General features: G+C 34.1%; 10 protein-coding genes across 10 annotated transcripts; 5 read left to right on the forward strand and 5 right to left on the reverse strand.

Moving 5' to 3' along the window:
* Nucleotides 1–794: 794 nt before the first annotated feature.
* Nucleotides 795–4,076, forward strand: PRP16 (DEAH-box RNA helicase PRP16; the record flags this gene model as incomplete). The annotated part of the gene is made up of 1 exon (XM_001647360.1): nucleotides 795–4,076. The coding sequence occupies one exon, from the start codon at nucleotides 795–797 to the stop codon at nucleotides 4,074–4,076; it is 3,282 nt and encodes a 1,093-aa protein (XP_001647410.1).
* A 95-nt stretch (nucleotides 4,077–4,171) lies between these two features.
* Nucleotides 4,172–5,263, reverse strand: OMA1 (metalloendopeptidase; the record flags this gene model as incomplete). Its single annotated transcript, XM_001647361.1, has 1 exon — nucleotides 4,172–5,263. The coding sequence occupies one exon, from the start codon at nucleotides 5,261–5,263 to the stop codon at nucleotides 4,172–4,174; it is 1,092 nt and encodes a 363-aa protein (XP_001647411.1).
* A 281-nt stretch (nucleotides 5,264–5,544) lies between these two features.
* On the reverse strand, nucleotides 5,545–5,829 carry Kpol_1018p87 (uncharacterized protein; the record flags this gene model as incomplete). The annotated part of the gene is made up of 1 exon (XM_001647362.1): nucleotides 5,545–5,829. The coding sequence occupies one exon, from the start codon at nucleotides 5,827–5,829 to the stop codon at nucleotides 5,545–5,547; it is 285 nt and encodes a 94-aa protein (XP_001647412.1).
* A 682-nt stretch (nucleotides 5,830–6,511) lies between these two features.
* On the reverse strand, nucleotides 6,512–7,129 carry PUP3 (proteasome core particle subunit beta 3; the record flags this gene model as incomplete). Its single annotated transcript, XM_001647363.1, has 1 exon — nucleotides 6,512–7,129. One exon carries the CDS (start codon nucleotides 7,127–7,129, stop codon nucleotides 6,512–6,514), a length of 618 nt encoding a protein of 205 aa, XP_001647413.1.
* Nucleotides 7,130–7,672: 543 nt separating this feature from the next.
* On the reverse strand, nucleotides 7,673–9,628 carry YEL1 (Arf family guanine nucleotide exchange factor YEL1; the record flags this gene model as incomplete). The annotated part of the gene is made up of 1 exon (XM_001647364.1): nucleotides 7,673–9,628. The coding sequence occupies one exon, from the start codon at nucleotides 9,626–9,628 to the stop codon at nucleotides 7,673–7,675; it is 1,956 nt and encodes a 651-aa protein (XP_001647414.1).
* Nucleotides 9,629–10,427: 799 nt separating this feature from the next.
* On the forward strand, nucleotides 10,428–11,585 carry RAD51 (recombinase RAD51; the record flags this gene model as incomplete). Its single annotated transcript, XM_001647365.1, has 1 exon — nucleotides 10,428–11,585. One exon carries the CDS (start codon nucleotides 10,428–10,430, stop codon nucleotides 11,583–11,585), a length of 1,158 nt encoding a protein of 385 aa, XP_001647415.1.
* A 682-nt stretch (nucleotides 11,586–12,267) lies between these two features.
* Nucleotides 12,268–14,109, forward strand: Kpol_1018p91 (tetratricopeptide repeat protein; the record flags this gene model as incomplete). The annotated part of the gene is made up of 1 exon (XM_001647366.1): nucleotides 12,268–14,109. The coding sequence occupies one exon, from the start codon at nucleotides 12,268–12,270 to the stop codon at nucleotides 14,107–14,109; it is 1,842 nt and encodes a 613-aa protein (XP_001647416.1).
* Nucleotides 14,110–15,736: 1,627 nt separating this feature from the next.
* SEF1 (Sef1p) lies at nucleotides 15,737–18,919 on the forward strand (the record flags this gene model as incomplete). Its single annotated transcript, XM_001647367.1, has 1 exon — nucleotides 15,737–18,919. One exon carries the CDS (start codon nucleotides 15,737–15,739, stop codon nucleotides 18,917–18,919), a length of 3,183 nt encoding a protein of 1,060 aa, XP_001647417.1.
* Nucleotides 18,920–19,714: 795 nt separating this feature from the next.
* On the forward strand, nucleotides 19,715–21,982 carry Kpol_1018p93 (uncharacterized protein; the record flags this gene model as incomplete). Its single annotated transcript, XM_001647368.1, has 1 exon — nucleotides 19,715–21,982. The coding sequence occupies one exon, from the start codon at nucleotides 19,715–19,717 to the stop codon at nucleotides 21,980–21,982; it is 2,268 nt and encodes a 755-aa protein (XP_001647418.1).
* Nucleotides 21,983–22,164: 182 nt separating this feature from the next.
* On the reverse strand, nucleotides 22,165–23,409 carry AST1 (Ast1p; the record flags this gene model as incomplete). The annotated part of the gene is made up of 1 exon (XM_001647369.1): nucleotides 22,165–23,409. The coding sequence occupies one exon, from the start codon at nucleotides 23,407–23,409 to the stop codon at nucleotides 22,165–22,167; it is 1,245 nt and encodes a 414-aa protein (XP_001647419.1).
* Nucleotides 23,410–24,210: the final 801 nt, after the last annotated feature.

The raw sequence follows: 24,210 nt of genomic DNA on the forward strand, positions 1-24,210 counted from the left end.
CAGTGATAAAAGAGAACCACAGGGGAATCCCCAGATTAATTCTTTACAGAGTCTAAAATATTCTGTTATGCCTTGTTAACGATTTAATTCAAATCTATACTTCGAAGGATATGAAACATCGAGTGCCAATGAGAGCCGCATTCTAGTTTTGCCAATAGTGACACTTTAACTTGAGAGGATCCAACCAAAAGAAAATGAACCAAATGCATACCAACTCATCATCAGGGTTACATTTTTACCCACTGTATTTCCAAGATATATATACCTACACCTTGGTCGACCATGTTGTGTTCCTTTGATATAGCTTCCTACATTGAAACTTATTGCCAGCTCTGAAGTGACAATTTACATTTGCCAGCAGCAAAGTCGACGTATCGGATCAGGGAAATCCTGACACTAGTGAAATGGATTGTACACAATCAGGTTTCAATAAGTTATATATATATATCTTGAATATAGAGACAGTTCTGTTAATCAATGGTTCAAGATAGTTCAATATAAGCTATATATCACGTGCCTTCTAAAAAACCAATATCATTGTGGACGAATATATACTTAAGAGATAACTTCACGATATCGTAGCTTAAAACCAAGCTCATCTCGATATATTAACATCAATCGAGTCAAAGAAACGCCAAATTAAGACCCAGTGAGAGCTAAGAGAGTGTCACTCGAAGGTTATAAGTTGGTAAAGTTGCACCCTAAACCCTTTTCGCTGGAATGCTGGGGAACTACTTCGTGATAATAAAAAGTAAATTGCAATAAATAAGTTGATTCATTAAATTAGGTAAGAAATGGATGATACAGATACTAGAAAGCTAATTGAACTGGTTCAACTGAACACTGAATCAAATGTTTCTGTCAATTTTATTAATATTTTGAAGAAACTAGCTGAAAAAAAAGAAAACTCTCAAGATTTTGTTAAGGCTTGCACAGCTCTGGGTAAATTTAATGGTAAGCAAGAGTTTCTTAATGACTTATATCTGAAGTTAAGATCACAACAAAGTGGAGGTATTGAAAAGAATAAGATAATAGAAAGAGTTAAATTAAAACCTTGGGAAAAATTCAATATCGACGATGAGGATGAGGAAGATAGTATAAATTTATCTGGAAAGCCAAATATCAATAAAAAGGGTACTTCTTCAAAAATAAAATTTAAAAAGATTGGTAAAGGTACTGCCAAAAAACTCAATGAGTTTTCATTACCAGCCAAACCAGATTCAGGTTCACCTTTAATAACTGAACACCCAAAGGATTCTAATTTTTGTATACCGACGTTTAAAACATTCAAACAAGAAGTACAGGAAACACATATAGACGATAATGTTTCGAGTAGTGGGATTGAGGATGACATTGAATCAGATATAGACATTTCTGACACGTTTGTAGAAGATAGAGAATGGTATGATAATGACGACGATTATGGGAATATTGCAGTGGATGATAAAAATGCCGCTGATGAGCAAGATTTCTTTACTTCAAACTCAAAAGTCAATTACAAAGATGGATATGACAATTTGCATACTGAAATTCAAGTTAATACTTTATCAATTGAGAAGCGTAAAGACTTGCTTCCACCATTCTTAAAACAATATGGTGAAAAGCATGGTGTCTCTAGCGAAACAGTTGCAGGATCCCTTTTACAAAGCTCTAATGAAGGTATAGCGAGTCCATATAAGAATTTAGAGAGTGATTTTACATTAAATGCAAAGAAAGGTAGTCTATTAGTTGCTCAAAAAAGAGCACATAGGCAAAATGTTGAAAAGAATAAAGAAACATCATCTATTACTGGTACTAGGATAGGTGAGGTTTTGGGCATAAAGGAACATTTCGAAAACAAAAAGAAAAAAGCTAATGACTCAAATATAGATCAAACGTTTAATGATATAAGTGAAGATATACAGGCTACTAGAAGATCACTACCAATTTATAAAACAAGAAATGACTTATTAAGAATGATTAGAGAAAATCAGGTTATTATAGTAATTGGTGAAACAGGTTCAGGTAAGACAACACAACTTGCTCAGTATCTATTTGAGGATGGTTACTGTCAGAATAATAAGATAGTTGGGTGCACCCAACCAAGAAGAGTTGCCGCAATGTCTGTTGCTACTAGAGTTGCTCATGAAATTGGCGTAGAGGTAGGAAAAGAAGTTGGTTACTCCATAAGATTTGAAGACGTCACGTCTGAATGTACAAAACTGAAATTTCTGACTGATGGTATTTTGTTACGTGAATCACTTGTAGACAGTGAGTTGGATCGTTACAGTTGTATCATCATGGATGAAGCTCACGAAAGGTCACTTAATACTGATATTTTATTAGGTATCTTCAAAGCATTATTGGTCAGGCGCCGAGATTTAAAACTAATTATAACTTCAGCAACCTTATCAGCTAGCAAGTTTTCACAATTTTTCAGAGGTGCACCTCATTTTAAAATTCCTGGAAGAACATTTCCAGTTCAAACAATATACTCGAAGCATACCGTAGGTGATTATGTTCACGCTGCAGTGACAGAAGCAGTTCGGATACATGTATCTACCGATATTAAAAGTGGTGATATTTTAATTTTCATGACTGGTCAAGAAGATATTGAGGCTACCGCCGATTGCATAAAAGAAAAGTTGTTAGAAGTATTTTCCAAGAAACGGAAATACACAGAAGACATTGATGAAAATGATTTTGAAATATTCCCAATATACTCAGCACTGCCCTCTGACATTCAAAATCGTATATTTCAAGATCTTCATGGCATAAAGAGAAAAATCGTGATCTCGACAAATATTGCTGAGACTTCTCTGACGATTGATGGTATCAGATATGTAATTGATAGTGGCTATTCAAAAATTAAAGTATACAATCCTAAAATTGGTTTGGATAGTTTAGTAATGGCACCTATATCAATCGCAAGTTCTAACCAAAGGTCAGGAAGAGCAGGTAGAACAGCGCCAGGGACTGCATATCGACTATATACTGAAGAAACAATGAGAGAAGACATGTACACACAAACTATTCCAGAGATACAAAGAACCAATTTATCCAATACATTGCTTCTATTAAAGTCTTTGAATATTACAGATGTTTTCAATTTCTCATTTTTAGATCCTCCACCAATTCAAACATTATTGGCATCTATGTATGAGCTTTGGTTCATCGGTGCAATTGATAATAGCGGTAATTTATCTTCGTTAGGTAAAACAATGTCAAAGTTCCCCTTACCTCCATCACTTTCAAAGATTCTTCTAATTTCTTCTAAAAATGGATGTAGTCAAGAAATGTTAATCATAGTATCAATGCTATCAGTACCAAATATATTTAATAGGCCAAAAGAGCAACAACAAGAATCAGACACTGCCAGAAGTAGATTTTTTGTACCAGAATCTGATCATTTAACTTTATTAAATGTATTTTCACAATGGAAAAGTAATCGTTATTCTCATTTATGGTGTACCAAACATTTCTTAAATTATAGATCGCTGAAAAGAGCAAATGATATTAGAATCCAGTTATCAAAGGTAATGAAGAAATTGGATATACCCTTGACATCATCTGGCAGTGACTGGGATGTTATAAGAAAGTGCATATGTTCGGGGTTTTCACATCAAGCTGCAAAACTTTCTGGATTGGGAAAATATATACACTTAAAAACTGGTATGGATGTTCATCTTCATCCAACCAGTGCCTTATTTGGTTTGGGTGACCTTCCACCATACGTTGTCTATCATGAATTATTAATGACAAACAAGGAATATATATCATGCGTTACAGCAGTTGATCCATTTTGGTTAGTTGATTTTGGACCATTTCTTTATGACCTTAAGCGTATCGGCAGTTCGAGTAATGCCGGGCATAAGCTTTATGGGTATGATACTGAAGAAGAAGATAGTGGTGAAGTAGATGAATTAGACTTGAGAATAAAATCTGTAGTAGCTAAAAGGGATACTCTCATTAATAACATCAAGAAACTTGTAGAGGAACAACCTATAACAACGAATCAAATTTCAAACGTTAATACAAAGAGAATGCAAACACAGAGTAATGTACATGTTGGATTCAAAAAAAGAAGACCCTTATAGACAGTAGCATACTTTTCTTTATATAATAAGTAATAATACATTTGCATATTAGCATACATTTACAGGAATATTAATTATATATTGTATCTAATTATTTAAAATCTCACTATTTGAAATTCTGGTTTGTCATTACCAAATATGGAGTTTTTTAAACCTGAATAGTAGCCTCTAATAGAACTACAATCAGATTCTTCATAAATTTGTTTTGCCTTACCCAACCATTTATGCATATTTTGGATTCTTGTATCGCTTGCTGGATGTGTAGACAAAAATTCTAGAATACCATTAGCTCCAAGATGATGAGACTTTTCAAACTCTGACATCCTCTTCCATAATCTTATCGATTCATCTGGATTGAAGCAGGCTCTAGCCATTATCATTAAACCTATATAATCGGCTTCCGTTTCCATTTGCCTTGATGCAGGCATTCTTAATAAACCGTCCAATAATAAATTATTGATCACATCTACACCTGTAATAGTATACATTACTATTCCGATCATCGAATAGATAGGTGCTTTTGATAGATTTTCAGCTGTATGTCTAGCCAATTGATGTGAGAATTCATGAGACAGGACAGTTGCCAAACCGTCGTCATTTTTACAAATTGGTAAAATTGAAGAATATACAAAGACTTTACCTCCAGGTAAAACAAATGCATTTGGAGGGCCCTTTGGATCATTAACCACATGTATCTGCCAATTTATACCATCTAGTAGTGTTTTATCGACACTTGGATCCTTATAGGCAGCTTCAAGAATTCTAGAGAATACATTTTCGACTTTTTTTGTCAAAGGATGTGATTCGGGTAAGATATACCTACCACTCTCTCTCATAATTGACTTGTATGAGTAATCACCAATCTTCAACTCTAATGATCTGGGGATCCAAATGCATCTCTTTCTTCCAGTTACCGGTGCTTCTTCCAGATTAGCAACATAAAATACAACTGAACCACCCAAAAAAAACGTCAGATAGTTCCTAGAAGTTCTATTTAAAAGAATCCTGGATATAGACCAACCTCCATTATACCCACCGTAACTATTGTTAAATCTACGATATGTTGGACCATTGTTGTAAAATCGTGCTAATGTTGGAAGACCTAATCTTGAAGAAACAGGTCTAGACCTCACTAAACCTCTAGATACCTGTGGTATTAGCCTTGCTTGGTAAACTGAACGCCACATTTAAACCAGATCAAAGTCCCAATACCCTTGGATCTTATATTATCCTCGATGTGCTTGTAAGTTCAAATATCGGTTTAGAAGATATGAGTGTGCCTTTTCAACTTTACCCTTTATAACTTTTCATGATCATCGATATCAATGATTTGATCACGTGATATATACCACCAAATAATACCAGGAATATATTATAATAACGAATATTACTACTACAACTACTAAAGTTATCAAAACTGGCGATCTATCTATATACAAAGGTGCACTTTAGTGAGGACAGCGACCAGCTAATCCTTGTTGTATGAATTGGTTAGTTGTTCTATCAAATTTGAACTTTCCTCATCGAGGATATCGTTCCCACTGTCTTGAGATAAATCACTTAGACCCATCCAACTTCTTAAACTGGAACTGAACTCTTTGGGAGTGGATATGTTGAATATCCAACATGATCCAAATATAGCCATTGAAAAAACACCTGTGGTCATTCCTGTTGCGAACAGGAACGCTGACATTGCCTCTGATTGATATGAAAACCGTTGTGGTTGATTGTTTGCTTGAAACATGTTAGGCATATCTGAAGATGACGACGATTGTAATGAAGTCCTAGATTGTTAGTAAAATTGATATTAAAAAACACATGTAGGTAATATGTAATATAGATATAAATGTGAACATACATTGACGTTTGTTTAATCCTCTTTTAAGTATTCTACATGAAACTAAAGTGAACGCAGTTGCAGTGAAAAATCGTAACATTTGGACCTTTCTTCTCTCTCTGTAAGATTCATCTTTTAACTTGGAATCGTTCAGGATTCCTTTAGTATCCACCATTATTGAGTTGTATACTGTTTCATATAACCCTCAACTCTAATAGATGGCATCAATTCTCTATGGCTAGCTTAGTTTAAAGTGGTTCATTCATCTTATATAGATAGTTCCTGATTCGAATATCTTGATGGTGGAAAAAGTGATGGACTTTCTAGAATATACACAGAAACTGTTGTACCAAAACGGTGATGAATAGCAGAGATGATGGAAGTATTATTTAAATATTCTTTAATGCTTGTTGTATATATGAGTATATATCTAATAATATATTGTAAATGTAAATATGAGGGGTGATAACAATTATAATATAAGTTTATATTTTAATCCTTTTTTTTGTTAGTTTTTATTTTATTTTAGTTTTAGTTCAAATTGGTGAATTTGATATGGAGAAGGGAAGGCGGAAGAAATCAAAAGACAGATGTTTGATCAATCTTGTCTTGTCTTCAAGTGTCTTTTGATGACTTTATCCTTTTTGATTATATACACTACCGCACCCCAGCCTGATAGAGCATCACGATCTGCGGCGTTTAATAAAGCCTGACTTATAGTTTCGAATAAATCTTCAGCTTCTAAATTTGGTTCGTACAAAGATTCACACATACCGAACAATTGGTCAGAAGCGGTACCACTTACAATGAAATCCTTGGCTTCGTCGATACAACCAATCAAGTCGAAACCAGCAATGAAAGGCTTACCGGATTTGGAATTGATACCTGCGACTACAGGACCTACGAAATAAGGACCGAATCTTCTTTCATATAGTGTACTCGATACTAATTGTGTGAAAGTTTCTGGTTCGATCAATCTATCTTCTCTCAACTTATACAAGTTGGTCTTATAACGGAATTCTTCACTTAAAGTCAAAACATCTGTAGCTAAACCTGTTATACCCAAAAAGACATGGCCATAATGGAAGATTTTTTCAAAATTATTTGAGACACCCAAAGATTGGTTACCTAGACGTAAGTCACAAGCTATAGCAACACAATCTTTACCAGTCATAGCGACTACAATACCACCATTAATACTACTTGGATCAGACATTGTAAATATTTATTATTTGAAAACTGAATTTACAAAATTAGTTCTACCCTGAATCTTGGTTTGACTTAAAAACTTGAACTGAAAACCTAAAGGAACAACAAACGAAATCAGCAAAACAAATTCACAACTAAAACCACGCTATTCAACACTTCAATTGGCAAATTTGATATCTTAGAACCTCGTTATTGTCTCAATTCCAGATAGTTTCCTATCTTATAAAGTAAGTATCTTAAACTTTGGTTAACTTTCTTTTATATTCAATGGAACTTCCTTTAAATTATTTGTTTGCCACCGGAATATCATAATGAACGAATATTTTCTTAAACAGAATTAAAATGCGATCATGTGACTAGTGGACATAACCATAAAAGATGGTCATGAAGATGACAGTAACGATGAACCTTCTGAACAATGAATGATTGATTGATTAAGATATATTATTAATTATTAGTTATTACAATTGATATGTATATTTATATATTTATATTAAAAGGATGTGTATTTCCTTTAATTTTTTATTATTATTTCTGGGAGTGGGTGTGATCAGATAATTTCTGAAGCTAGAGTTAACGATTTCATGTAGATGCTAGTCTTTTCATATTGTTTGTTGAGATATAAGTATCTTCTGTTCCAATTGTCCATTACTTTTTCGAAATATGGAGATCCAGCCCATGCAGATACCATCCTTGGCTTCATTTCGTTATGCTTGTCAATTAGGCATTCTAATTTTTCAGTGAATTCTCGTATCTCCTGTAATCGTTTGATTAATTCTGTTTGATCAGCTATATTGTCAAATTCGTTGTATAGAAGGTCTAATGACAACAGAGGATACCACACTGATACCTTTGCATTTGTAATCGGGTTGCGGTCAGTTGGGTTCTCCTTTTTATGTTTTTCACGTTCTCTTAATAGCTTTGAACCCCACCCGTATTCATCATTAGAGACAATTTCGAATTCTGCAGACGGAACTGGAGTTAACCTTGCTGCCCAGAAATTAATCGATTGAACATAGGCATATGCTTCCTCGACTGTATCCGTTTGGAATTCTAAGGACACTTTGTACTCATGAAGACCCATTGGAATCGTAATTGTGAAATTTCCCCTATTAGAAAGAATATTATTGCTAGATGGAAATGTACCTATCACGACATTTTCTTGAACAACTTCGGCTAGTGCTTCGAACAAGTTGTAAACGACATAGCTGGATGACAATGCTTTCATACTTTCTAATGTTTGTTCTTTCAAAAATGCATCTTTATAATTGTTCTTCAACTTGAATATGAATATTCTACCTTCGGTGATTCTTATTCTGGCTCTTGACCATTGTGAGTGTTCATTCAAGAAAGCCACTGGGGAATTAGATTCTTCAAAAATTGATGGTTTTTTACTCTTTTTCAACCAACTAAACAGAAGCTTTCTTGGAGTTTTTCTTGATTTAACTTCTGCAGTAGAGGCCAACTGATCATCACTTCTACGATTCTTACTCTCTTTTTTCTCTGCGATTGACAACACACCATCCATAGTCCAAAATGTCCCGTTCACACCTACAAATTCGTTATCAAAGTTCTCCTTTAGGTAAAGAATAGGCAAAGGCAAATTATGATGAAACTTCCAATTTGAAGTTGTATGTGATTCAAGTGCCATCGATGAACCGTGTGAGATCGTACTGCTCAGACTATGAATACTTGGACTTTTTGTAGAAAAGCCAGAGGACCTTCTTTGTCGTCTATGGATATTACTGATCACTGAAGGGGCCGATTTATCTACTCTTGTAAACAGCGGCAATGGATTGAACCTCAGATTCTCGTAAAAAATCGCCAGTTCTTGAGAAATGTCTTGTTCTCTCTCCTTTGACAATTCCTTTGATTCTCTTTCACAATCTTTGCGCAAAGCATACAACGTATTTTCAATAAACATTTTACAAGTAAACCTTGACTGTTTCCCTATATTTTCATCGTTGTGTAAATCTGAGTTCAGTAACAGTAATGAGAACAAGACAATATGGCACCAACTGTTATTATCTCCCCAGATGGTCGAAGTATGAGTGCTCATCCATTGTCCGCTTAACTCTTCCAATATTCTATCTATATTTTGAGCTTCTGCTATAAAATACAGTCTGCTCGAAAGTTTCCCCAGAGCTCCCAACAAGTCATTTGGTAATGGCTGTAACAACTTTATAAACTCTTTCAAAACAGGCAATCTATCTGGACTACCAAGATAATTAGCATACTCCTTATAATTGACACCATCAAAGTTCCCATCAAAAATACTCACAGCTAACCAATACTCATCACTCCTCTCCTCACTCCCCTCGTCATCCTCGTCCTCATCCTCTCCTTCATCCTCTTCAACCTCATCTTCAACACCAACAACCTCTTCCTCTAGAAACCCATTCCCACTTTTCAACTCGAAAGCACTTATTCTATCCCTGCTATCGTCATGAGAGTCGCCCTCGTCGATACTCCTTACCGGAACCAACCTTGACATCCTTGACTCCATATAACCCAAATCCAACCAACCTCTTCGAATATTCTCCCTCAAATTTAAAAAACTATCAAACTTTAAAAAACCTCGCCAAAACTCGAAAAGAAATCCCAATCTCAATATAGTTCCTTTCCTATACTCCAATGTGTACCTTCCCTGTCAGCTTGTTCGTATTTTAATTTTCTTTCCCTACTTCCACCAGTTCTTGAAATCCTTCAAGGCTTTAATCCAATTGGTCAAAAATCTATATTTTTTCTATCTAGACAATACTAGACTTCTCCAGATTAAACGATTAAAACAGAACAAATTGCAACAACAACAACAACAACACTAACCAATGCACATACACTGCATATCAGCCCTTCACTTCTCTCCTCTTCCCTTCCCTTCCATTCACAACCCAATATCTCTAGTAACAACAACAATAAAAACTCATCATCATCATCAATATCGTCATGGTTATTGCAACTTCGCTGGTAGATGGTCTTAGTTTAAAGGTCAAGTTCCTCTTTCTTGCCTTTAACAAACCGAAAACCGAAAACTGAAAAAAGATGCGAGACGCGTGAATTTATCGATATACATTATGTGTGTCACGTGATCGGGTGGATTAAATGCAGAAAGTTTACGCGTTTGGAAATTTGTCAACAAGATATCATATCATATCATATCATCACATCACATCACATTGATAAAAGATATAAAAGTGTTATGTTGATTGGCTATTTATGGTTGACTTTCGAGGTCTTGACAGGTCTATATCTGGTTTATAAGTGGGCAAGGCGAGAGTTCTAAGTGTATTTTATTTTATTTTAGGATGTCAGAGGCTCAAGATGGTGTGGTTACTGATTCCCAGCAAACTCAACAGCAGGAGATAGGAGAAGATGTTAATGTTAATAATTCGGTTGAAGATCCAGCTATGGCTGGTGGCCAAGAGAATGTGGTCGATGGCGAGGGAGACGTTGGGATGGATTATGGTGGTGAGGAAGGTATGGCTCTGGCCTCTTTTGTACCTCTTGAGAAATTGCAGGTCAATGGGATCACTTCTGGTGATTTGAGAAAATTAAGAGAGAACGGTTTACATACTGCAGAGGCTGTTGCTTATGCTCCAAGGAAAGATTTATTGAATATCAAAGGTATTTCCGAGGCTAAAGCTGATAAGTTATTGAATGAAGCTTCTAGGTTGGTTCCAATGGGGTTTGTCACAGCTGCTGATTTCCATGTAAGAAGATCGGAAATGATTTGTTTAACTACAGGTTCGAAAAACTTCGATACTTTACTAGGTGGTGGTGTAGAGACTGGTTCTATCACTGAATTGTTTGGTGAATTTAGAACGGGGAAGTCTCAGTTGTGTCATACTCTAGCTGTCACTTGTCAATTACCTCTAGATATCGGCGGTGGCGAGGGTAAATGTTTGTATATAGATACAGAGGGGACTTTCAGACCTGTTAGACTTGTGTCAATAGCTCAGAGATTTGGCTTGGATCCAGATGATGCTCTGAATAATGTTGCTTATGCAAGAGCTTATAACGCAGACCATCAGATTAGACTTTTAGATGCTGCAGCTCAAATGATGTCCGAATCCAGATTCTCCTTGATTGTTGTAGACTCGGTAATGGCATTATACAGAACAGATTTCTCAGGTCGTGGTGAATTAAGTGCCAGACAAATGCATTTGGCTAAATTTATGAGGGCTTTACAGAGATTAGCAGACCAATTTGGTGTCGCAGTCGTAGTGACAAATCAAGTTGTCGCTCAAGTTGATGGTAATATGTCTTTCAACCCTGATCCAAAGAAACCAATTGGTGGTAATATCATGGCCCATTCTTCTACAACAAGATTGGCCTTCAGAAAAGGTAAAGGTTGCCAAAGACTTTGTAAAGTTGTGGATTCACCTTGTCTTCCTGAGGCCGAATGTGTTTTCGCCATTTATGAAGATGGTGTAGGAGATCCAAGAGATGAAGATGAAGATTGATCAACCATACTGCTTATCGCAATATATGTTAGTTTGATTTTCACGTAGCATTTCATTTTGGTTCATAATTATCATCTTAATCTTCAATATTTCGTTTATACCCCTCCCTTTCCCCGATTTCATCATTTTCCAATACTAGTCATTTGTTTTTATTATATTTTACTTTACTTAGGCATATACGATTAATTAAACTACATAGATATATATTGTCACAATCCCATTTAACCTGCGTATATTTTATACTACGTTATTGTCCATTAACAAGAATGCACCTGAAAAAAATTTCATTCAATACTAACAAAAGATGAATTGATCATTAAAAATATTCATAAAATATCCTCCAACTTTATTTGCTAATACTCGTCTTACCATCAGTTGGTTTAACTTATTATATCAATTATTATAACCTGCCTCGTATTATTCCCACTTTTTTGCTATTGATACATGGTCACAATTGCGTCACATTAAAAAGCCGTTAAAATTAATATTTGAGTAAAGCAAAAACTGTTTTAGTATTTTAAAGCTTCAGTTGATGGTTCAAGATCGTTTATAAAATGATCAATAAAATATTCTGCTGGCTACTTTGAATAATAATTTCTCAATTGTTTAATTGATTTAAAAGAATTTGGAAAACTACTGGTCCAGGTTCAAAATTTGCATATAACTGACTTATAGAGTAGTGATGTCACAACAACAGGAGTTTCAGGAAGATATATCAAATACAATGATGGTTAAGTTTGGAGTAACCAACGAGGAGAAAGCTGCATTAAAGTCGTCGTTGTCGCTTCCTGAACTTTTTTCTGATAATGATAATATAGAGGAGGATGACAATGATCAGATATCCATTCTGTCATTACCAACAAATTATAAAATACCTGAACCTGACATCAATAATACTGCCCAAGAGTCTATTAACAATAACGATAACAACAAGAACGATAATAATAATAATAATAGTATCATTGATACAAATATGGAAATTCAAATATCTAGAAATACGTCACAAATCAATGATAACAACGGTTATAATATTAATAGTAAAACAAGTTCGATATTTCATTATGCTTCCTCAGATGATGTCAGGAGTTTTGTCACTGTTAGCTCATTGACAGAAAAGAACAAGGAAAGGACTTTTAGTGACAGGACATCAAAGAAACCCTTCACTTTACTTCCAGACATGTCAGTAATAGAAATGTACAGGAAACACTCTAAAAAGCAAAACAATCCCAATGTTTTATTTCAATATGCACAAGATATGATGAATACTGCAATATCTATCAATGAAGATACAGGAATTGAAAATTACGAATACCTCAAGGAACAGTTTTTCAAAGAGTCAAGGTATTATTTGAGATATTTGTCTTATAGAGGATATTTAGAAGCACAATATTATCTTGCAGATGCTTATTCCTCTGGTGTTTATGGTAGTGTGAATAATAAAAAAGCATTCAAAATGTTCAGACACGCAGCAAAACATGGTCATGTCGAATGTGCATTCAGGACAGCATGCTGCTATGAGATGGGAATAAGTGTTAAGAAATCAACTCTTAAAGCCATTGATTATCTAAAATTTGCAGCAAGCAAAAACCATCCTGCCTCAATGTTCAAATTAGGTATGTACCTTTATTACGAAGATATTGGTATTACCAAGGATATTGATTCTAAGTTGATAGGAGTCAATTGGTTAACAAGGGCTGCAACTGTTGCGAATAACGAGATACTTTCACAAGCCCCATACGAGCTAGCCAAGATCTTTGAAGTAGGTTACAAAGACTTGATCATTCCAGATGAAAAGTATTCCACAGAGCTATATATACAAGCTGCATCTCTAGGAAATATATCAGCAGCTTCCACATTAGGTCAGATATATGAGGAAGGCAAAGAGGAAATTGGAAGGAATCCTGAATTGTCATTGAAGTACTACGAGCAGGCAGCTGCTGGTGGCAATTCTCGAGGGATGTATGGATTGGGTTGCTATTATTTGACAGGTTTGAGACCTTATTTAAGGAAAGATTTGGATATTGGTTTCAAATGGGTGGCATCAGCAGCCAAAAGAAATTTAGCCCAGGCCCAATACTTGTTAGGGTATTTATACGAGAAAGGGAAAGGATGTGAGAAATCAATAGACCTTTCAGTCAGTTGGTACCAGAAATCTGCCAAAAATGGATACGACCTAGCAATAGAGAAATTGAAAAGTATTAGTCCAGATAAAGATCTTGACTCTACTCAAAGAAGGAAACGGTTTTCTATACTGAATAATGGAATTCTCTCCAGGAGAAAATCATTATTTAAATTCATTACACTTTCCAGGAGTCCGAAATTACCTACAAGTAGCACTCTTCCTGAATTGGATTCTCAAATATCATTATCCTCAGGCTTTACGTCATACGTTTCAAGCACACTAACCAATTCAGTTCCATCAATGGAACAGAGTTTTTCCTCAGTGGAAGTGACAAACAATGCTGTCGTCACACACACCACCCGACCCATTCTGACTAGCAAACCAATGGCCCCAGTGGGATAAAAGAAACCATTCTGTTTAATCCAAAGAATAATATGTATATCTCAATTAAAAAACATCTCGTATGCCTACATAATTAATAAACAAAAAATTAATTCCATTCAATTCAATTCAATTCAATATCTGAACAACCAAAATTCTCATACAGGAAATACTCTATTTAACATCAATAGAATCTGAACCATTTCATTACATTTTTGGCTACCATTATATGTTTCTCTAAATGAACTTGATGCCTCTCTTGCTAACAACTTTTCTTCACTTACCTCTCTCTACATATTTTTAACCTGTAGCACAGCAAACTTGAACCAAAGCTACTGTACGGATCAGGACCAGAAGACAAACCGACAACGAAGAATTGTATTCACCCACAAGATAGTACAGTATGTATGCAACCAGACCCGTACTTGTTGTATCTGGTAAGAATCGATATCAAATCGATATATCATTATACCTAATTCTTTGCCATTACTGTAAGAACGTCTGGCAAATAAAATAAAAAATTACGTAGCAGCAACCAAACTGTTAAAAAATTTTCACTTTGTCTGCCCAGTTCCAGTCCCAGTCCCAGCAGCTGAGTGAATTTCTAGATACAAACTGGGCAAAGAAAAAATAACCTAGTTCTCTAAATGTTAACCCACATTACATGTCTTGAATCAATTCCCATATCTATCTCCATAATAATACTTGCTAGACTTGTAACGAATCGACAAAAGATTGAAATATAGATCTTGCTGTCTTACCGATTTGAGTATTCTTGATTCTAATCTCGTACTGATCATCAGCATATATAGATGGATGGTTTGATTGAAGAAAAGAAATAAAGATGTGGTTCCTATCTCCATCCTCTTTCCCACCCATCCCCACATACATTTTTTTTTTAATTCTTCTTGTTTCCCCCTTCCCCCAGGATTATTAAAGCAATATTCCTATTTCTTATGAATCTTATCGTAAAATATCCTCCATTAAGCCAATCAACACACAAAAAAAACTACCACACACATAAATACGAACTTGAATAGCATTAGCCGACAATTAAAACCTTGTTAACCCTTCTTACCATCTCATCCTTCGTCATTAATCAATCTTCTTTTGACACTATTCCACTATCCACATTTTCGATAATTTTAAAGGCCTTTAAAATTTCATATTGACGAAAACTTTAAACAAGATACAATAACAGGTTTAAAATCAGATAAGAAAGAAGGTTAAAAGCTGCATTACACATTAGTGATTACTTGTTAAAGGTTGGACGTGTTGATAACTGTCGTGTGTGGCCTTGTTATTTATTTCTGATTAAATTGGTTAGGTATTCAGGGACTTGGAATACAACATCACAGTTATTAGTTGAAAAGACTAGAAATAATTGTGTCAAGCAGACAAATAAACTTAGACAGACAAGGTTTTATCACTGTCGGTTACGGTTAAGTTTAGTGATATTAGAGCTTTAATTGAGCATGCTCTTGGGAGGTATAATTGTGGAGTATATTGCAAGAATTGAATAGTTTGAAATATTAATTAAAAAAAATTTTTTTTCTAAATAGACCCCAATTTTGGTTTTGAGGTGGTGAACATTTCATATTTAATATAGTCAGAAGGTCAACACTCAAATATCAAATTATTCTCGATTATGAAAGACAATCTAAACATGAATAAACGGATGCTTTCGGGTGTCGATGGAGGCGCTGGTCCTTCTCAGAAGAAAGCTCATGTTTCAGGACTAGTTAATACAACCACAATATCTGGTGGAAATGGTGGTGGATTAAAGAAAAGTCAACAAGGTGATGATAACTTGATTTTAAGTGATACACCTCCATCAACTAGGATTAAAGACCATACTCAGAATACTGGTCATCGTCCTGTGACTTCGTGCACTCACTGTAGACAGCACAAAATTAAATGTAATGCAAGTGATAACTTCCCAGATCCTTGTTCAAGATGTGATAGAATGGGTTTGAATTGTGAAATAGATCCTCAGTTTAGACCTAAAAAAGGTTCTCAATTGCAAAATCTACGGAAAGATGTAGATGATATGAAGTTGAAAATTGAAAATTTATTGAAAAATGATTCTGTTATTTTAAATGCATTGAAGTCTGCTCCTATACAAAACAATACAGAGTTTATCGAAGCACTGAAATTATTACAGAATAGTCAAATTCCGCAGCAACAAGATGTTGATCCAAATATTGGCAGTGTAACCACTCCTTCTAATGTCGGTTGTCAATTTTCTAATAGTAATTCTGGGCCAAATTCAAATTCAAGTTCAAAAATTTGTGCACAAACTTATTTGGCAAAGAAACCACCTTTATTGAATTCTACTCAGACATCATCAATTTCTAACGCTCCTAGTTCAACTTCTTCAGAATCATCCAGCAAATTAAAGGAAAAATCTCCATTTGTTATAGCAACAACAAGTACAATCGATCCGTTACCTTCTCCTTATGGTAACGTTGATGAATTTGTGCTTGGTGAAGTAAGAATATCTATTGAAAAGGCTAATTACTTGCATGATTTATTCGTCGCAAAATATTTACCTTACTTCCCTATCATGACTTCAGTTTCGGCACAGAAATTGTTTGATCAATCTCAGTTATTATTTTGGACTGTTATGTTAACTGCCTGTTTGTCAGAACCTGAACCAACATTATACAATAAGCTTGCAAAATTAATAAAACAATTAGCGATAGAAACTTGTTGGTTAAGAACGCCAAGATCTACTCATATTTCGCAAGCTTTGTTGATACTGTGTACCTGGCCACTACCGAATCAAAAAATTTTGGATGATTGTTCTTATAGATTTGTTGGTTTAGCTAAATCTCTCTCACTGCAATTAGGTTTACACAGAGGTGAATTTATTTCAGAATTTACCAGATCACAGACTTCTTTACCTAATGCTGAAAAATGGAGAACTAGAACTTGGTTAGGTATTTTCTTTTCTGAGGTTTGTTGGGCAAGTACTTTAGGTTTACCATCGACTTCTCAAATTGATTATTTAGTTGAACAAGCAAGAAATGGTAAAGACGAAATTGATAAAAGCAAGGGGGAAACTTCTGATTCGCCTTTGAAGCATACTACAGATTTAAGCTCTACTACCGCTGATGAGATATTTACCTTGCCAAACCAGTTCAGAAGATTGATATGTTTGTCTCATTTCCAAAGTAAGTTATACAGTGTGATTGGATCAAGTATCAGTACTTCTGATGGTTTATTAGAACCTAGAGATAGAGCAAGTGCAATTTCATTGATGGACAGAGAATTAAAAACTTTAAATTCAAGCTTGAATTTTACTGCGGATAAGTCTGTAGAGATATATTATTTATATGTGAAATTGACAATATGCTGTTTCGCATTTCTACCGGAAACCCCAAGGACAGATCAAACTCAATATATCACTGAAGCATATTTATCTGCAACAAGAGTGGTGACACTATTAACTCAAATGTTAGAAACACAACAATTGATAGAATTACCCATCTATGTAAGACAAAGTGTTACATATGCAGCATTGATATTATTCAAGTTACAATTAACACCATTAATGACCGATCAATTCATAGACTCTGTTCGCCAATCTATTGTTACTGTACATAGATTATACAGAAACCAGTTAACAGCATGGGCGACCAAAGTTGAGAATGACATTTCTAGGACAGCAAGTGTTCTGGAAAAATTGAATTTTGTTTTGATTACTCATCCTGAAGTATTTGTTGAAGCGGACGGTATCATTTCTCGAATGAGGTCACACTTGACTGGTTCTTTATTCTATGACTTGGTATGGTGTGTTCACGAAGCTAGAAGAAGAGAAATGGATCCTAAGTACAATGAAGAAGCAATGCAAAGGTTAGATGCACTAAGAAAATCGGCCAACGCACATCCAGCCTTGGATCTCATAGGTAAGAGATTGTTCCCATTACCATTTTATAATCAAATATCAAGAGAAGATTTCAAGACAATTTCAAAGACTACTCCAGGAGGTACCACAGTTACAAAATTGGTTCCAACTCAAAATGCATTAAAACAAGCCAAGGAAATGGCATTGAGTAAGAAAAATTTCGGTGGTGCTGTTATGGAAATTAATGGTATACCATTATCTATGCTAAACGAAACAGGTAGCGTTAATTTAGAAAGTGTGTTCCAACATGTAAATAATCCAAAATATAACACAGTTTCTGAAAGCGCATCTGTTCATTATGAGACACCTGTAAATATAGATAACCAACAACAATATTCATTCACAAGAAGTAACATTGCATTAAATTTAGAGACTAGTTTCCCACAATCATCATCAGATATTAATTCCTCTAATCCGAAGAATCATTTGCCATATTTGCAGGATCAAACAGGAGATGTATCGATGCAAAGGTCTAACAGCATTCCTGCACCAAAGATCAGTGTCAAAGATGAAATCAATAATAACAGCAAGCCAATCTATAATAAACCAAATGTATCTGATTCTTTATTTAGTAATATGTCGAATTATCCACAAAATATGAATAAAGAATTAAATAAAGTTTCGAATACGAATACAAATTCAACTGGATTAAATTCACCAAATTCTGGTTTAATCTCAGATAATAACAATTCTGCAGCATATGCTAAACTAAACCAATTTCTACAGAACAATGGGTTATTGTCAAATACAAACCCTGTGAACAAGAGTAATACTGCTAATATTAGTGGGCCTAATAATGTAAATTCACTATCCGATTTAGACAACTTCTTTCTGCAGCAGAGTACTGGTTGGCTAGAGGGTAACTCCATAAATGATGATTTCTTAGGGTGGTTTGACATGAATATGGAACCAGAATTCTAAGAATTATTGTGTATTAATAAAATCGTTTGTTCTGATACACTCAAAGTTTTAATCTGCGAAGAAATAGATCAGGTATGGGAAAACTAAAGTTTCAACTCAACATTGTAAAAACTACTATTACTGATAAACATTTTACATTCCCTATGATAGCACTTGAGAAGAGTCAATATGTTACTACGTTAATAATTGTATCAATCTATTTCGATCATATTTTGTCTTTGTTTTTATTTTGATAATGATCGTCTTCTATAATATTTATTTATTGATTTAACTAATCCGTTACTTATTTATTTACCTATATGTTTATTTTATTCATATTTTTGCAACCTCTCTACGTTACATTAGATTAGAATCTGTATAATACATGTGGATCTTGACGATTATTCTATTACTGACACCTGGCAATTGCTGTCATCGAATCTGTTAATAACGTCATTTTGGTAAACAATCGCATTCATTTCGAACAAAGGAGTAAACTGCTATTTAAAAAACAATAAGAAATCAATAAGATCTGGCATATAATGGGCAATTGGAAGATGCCAATACTTGTTTGCACACACAAGGGACGATTGGAGGGTGATTGTAGGTGATTGTAGGTGATTGTAGGTGATTTGAAGTTGTTTATTTTAATTTAGTTGGTAATTTTGTTTGAGATCTTTTGGAGATCTAATTATAACATTGTTAGAGAAAACGCAAATTTGACTAAAATAAGACAGTATTAGAGGACACGAATCATAAATCAGAAAGTTTTAGGTTGGCAAGATTTGTTAGTTAAAAGGTAGTGATTTAGATTCAATGAAGTTAAAACGATGGTTGTCTATTAGTAGTTCTAGTAGGTCGAAATACAGTTCAAAGGAAAGCTTACCTGAGAATACTAGTACTGCTGAAAATACCCCTAGAAACTCCAGTAACAGACAAAGAAATAGAAGATTATCACTAAATGAACCATTTTTGAAATTGGATCTTAATAATTCCAAGATAAGTGTTCACAACACTTTATCGTTTACCAATAATGAAGAATTGCATTCTACTGAATATCCTGTAACTTCTGCAGATGAAAGCAATGATGAATTCGTAGAGGCTCATGAAACTGTACCTATGCAGAATGATATTGATGATCAAATGCAAGAGTTGAATAATCAATTAGGAAGGATTGATAGCTCAACTAAAGTTTTCGGTTTTGAGAATTTTGGCAATACCTGTTATTGTAATTCAGTGTTACAGTGCTTATACAATTTCTCTGAGTTGAGGGATAATTTGATTTTATATCCTGAAGAGGCAAAATTTGATCCTGAACAGTTCGATAATTCTATTAGTATTAAAAATGTAATAGGTGATGAAGAAAATCAAGGGATTTATTATAATAATTCTTCAAACAAGAATAGTTCCAGTAAATTGAATATTCTGAAATCAAATAATGCTTCATGTTCGCATGACCAACTTAATTTGAATTCTGTATCATCTGCGAAAAGTAAATCGAATGTAAAAAGGAATAAGGACAATAATTACATGTACTTAACTACTAATTCTACATCTGCATCGTTAGTAACAATATCATCTTCTAATTCTTTGCAAGAAAATGAAAATGAAAATGAATCCAGTGGTAATTTACAAAGTTCAGGTCATGAACATGCAGTCAAAGAACAAATTGACACTTCAAAACTTATTATTGTTGGAAGACCTCAAGTGGCTAAATCAAAATCAACTATGACATTAAATACTCATAGTTATCAAGGTCGGGAATTAAACGCTATAAATGAACCAGAGAATAATCATGAAAATACAGAAAATAATCATACATTTACGAACTCTAAACAAAATCTAATTGATACAAACATTTCTAAAGATAACGAAACTAATGATCATAACACTTGTATTACTATTGAAGAAAGGAAAAAAAATGCTCTCGCAAGAGGACCTGTAATAAACATTGATCGATTGCTTAACCAAGCGAGTGAATCTAATATGTATAATGGATTAAAGGACATATTTTTAACAATTAAGGGTAACAGATATCTAACAGGAGTAGTATCGCCATCCGAATTAATTGAAATTTTAAAGAAAGAAAATGTATTATTTGATACAGGAATGCACCAAGATGCTCACGAATTCTTAAACTTTCTTCTTAATGAATTAAGTGAATATATAGATAGATCCAATTTAAAGATAGAAGAAACTGAAAAAACTGAAAATTTTATTAAGAATATATTTCAGGGTACTCTAACTAATAAGATTAGATGTTTAACATGTGATAATGTAACTTCGAGGGATGAGCCTTTCTTAGATCTTCCGATTGAAGTTAAATCAAGGAATGAAACTGATATTAAGAAAGCTCTGTCAAATTATCATCAAAGAGAAATGTTGAATGGATCTAACAAATTTTATTGTGATGGTTGCTGTGGATTACAAGAAGCTGAAAGAATTGTTGGTATAAAGCACTTGCCAAAAATCCTTTCCTTACATTTAAAGAGATTTAAATATTCAGAAGAAAACAATGCAAATATTAAATTATTCAATAAAATTACATACCCATCTGAATTGCATGTACGTTCTACGTTCGATCGTAGTATCTCCAAGAAATATGAGTTAAGTGGTATTATTATCCACCTTGGAGCTGGGCCACAACATGGACATTACGTAGCAATGTGTAAAACTGAAAAGTTTGGATGGTTATTATATGATGATGAAACTGTAGAAGCAGTTCTTGAAAAGGATGTATTAAGGCATGTTGGTGACAGTAATGATCTGGCAACGGCTTACATTTTGTTTTATAAAACAATTGAAACGCAGGATAGCGATATGGAAAATAATGGTGATGAAATAAATTTAGATAATAAAACAGAACCTATTGATCAATACGAAAAAAATCTACAGCAATTCATTAGTGATGATGAACTTCTTAGAAGTTCGGAAATTCGTAGTAAAGAATTAATGGAACAGAGGACACTTAATGAGGTTGAACCAGATAATGAAATTCTAGATAACAGGGTTAAAAGAAGTTCATTCTCTAGTAAATCCATAAAACGTACATCTAAGTTGTTTGGATTCAAAAGAAAGCAATAAGTACAACTTTAATTTTATATTTTTTTTTTTTTTTCAATTAAATGGAGTGATGGTTATTTTTGTAATTAAGGCTTGGACTGGTATCATCATTATTTATTAAAAATTAAGTAATTAAACAGAAAAGAAAATTTATATATACCTACGGAACAGATATCATAAAAAAATACATTTATTATAATACATTAGAATTTTTCGACTTTTAAAATCAATTTACCTTGTGCACGTTGAAGTTTCATATAATTGAAAGCTTCTTTATAATCTTTCCAGTCATACACATTATCCACTATACATTTGACGTATCTTTTACCCAACAATTCAGCACATTTTTCAATTAATTCAGTTTTACCATTTGGATCAAATTTATAATGGGTATAATTGTAAGACCACAGGATGTTACCAAACATTTTTCTTGCACTTGCACTTGGGTTATCCCAATGTTCAAAAACATCTGTTTTGTAGTCAGCAACATAGTCACCTACAGTAGTAACGTAATGGCCACCGGAATGGATTAAGGATTGTGATTGAGATAAGATATCGTAACCACCGATGAAATCTAATACTATATCGTATTTACCTTGTGAATAATTTTCAATTGATTCTGTACCGTTTTCTTCGTCGAAGTATGTGTATGTATTATCTTCTAGTAATTTTAGTAATGGTTTAGAAGCTTTGCCTCGACAAGCTAAATAATCAATGAATATGAAATCTTTTTCAAAACCTGGCATGTGTTGTTTTATAACTTTTGGACCAGTACCAGACGTGACGATAGTAACTTTCGATACGATGTGATAATAATTCTTCAATAATTGCAAAGCAAATAAACCAACAGAGGAAGTACCACCATTGATCAAGATATTAGCATTTGGAGTTAATTTCTTTAAAGAGTTTAGCTTCTCTAATATTTCAAAAGCAGAAGCTAAACAAAATAATGAACCACCAGCTTCTGGCATGGTGACATTTTCTGGTTTTAATACCAATGGGTCTTGTTTTGGATCCACCAAAATAGAAGTTTGTAAAGAACCATAACCGATGTGAGGGTGATAGTAGATACCCATTACTTCGTCACCGATCTTCCAACGGTTATCGGATTCTAGCTTTGAACCAATATCTGAAATAACACCAAAATATTCTCTACCTAGACCGATTTCACCATAGAAACCCTGTTGGTTATAACCATTTTTTATCATTAAATCTACAGGGTTTAAACCAACGTATCTAACGTCGACAACCAATTTACTGGAACCAATTGGAGTCTTTATTTTATTTTCATAGGTGAAATCAACTGGACCAGTCTTTGTTTGAAATACTAAAGCCTTGGTTGGAATAAATTTAACATGTCTTAAAGGTCTAGCAACTCTTTTCAAATAGCTGTCTTCGACCTCAATCTTCTTAGGCATAGGAGCCGGTTGGTTATCTTCCTTTGACATAGTGACCCAATATATATATACCTATTTCTAAATCACACTAATAAGATATACAGTGACCTTGTATTTTCCCACTAAACTGTACTATTGATTGCTCTAAATAAGCACAACCAGATCAAGAAGGTATTAAGGAATTAGCAAAGCCATACACATCAATTGGCCCAAATGAACCCAAATATTTATATGCAATGATCAAATAATCTTATAAAAACAAACAAGACCTCCTATTAATTTTGATATTGATTGATTCATCCATCATATAGCATAGCATAGCATAGCATAGCATGCATGTAGATTGATCCCATTATGCAAGTGGTGGAATTACGTCAATTCTTACTGAAAAATCGATCAAGTTGATTCGAAATTTGGTCTTTTCTTGTTGCTGTTGACAATTTAAAATCCATAAATACTAAGAAAATAACGTGGAACACAACCTAAAAGCTATCAAAATTTTTCAAATTTATTGAACTCACTCACAGTAAGCAGTTTCGAAATTACCGCAACAGAGGAGGCCAGACAGAGAGCAAAGTCGCGCTTCTTTTGGAAGGAAGCCGTTTCGAAGATTTAGGCAGAGGCCAGGCAGCGTTCGGGAAGAGTTTGGCAGGGCTAGGCAGAGAAAATGTTCACATTTCCGTAGACAGAGAGGAGAAGTTCGTTCGAAGCTTAGAGGATTATGAATGTTAATGGGTGATGTAAATAATTACATGAGATGAGATGAGATGAGATGAGATGAGGTTAAGAAGGTTTATAAACTGAATTACATGTTTATTTGGTTACCAGTTCAACTGTTTGATTAGGCTTAAA

This window comes from Vanderwaltozyma polyspora, genomic scaffold (genome assembly GCF_000150035.1).
Source record: "Vanderwaltozyma polyspora DSM 70294 KpolScaffold1018 genomic scaffold, whole genome shotgun sequence".
Lineage (NCBI taxonomy): Eukaryota > Fungi > Ascomycota > Saccharomycetes > Saccharomycetales > Saccharomycetaceae > Vanderwaltozyma > Vanderwaltozyma polyspora.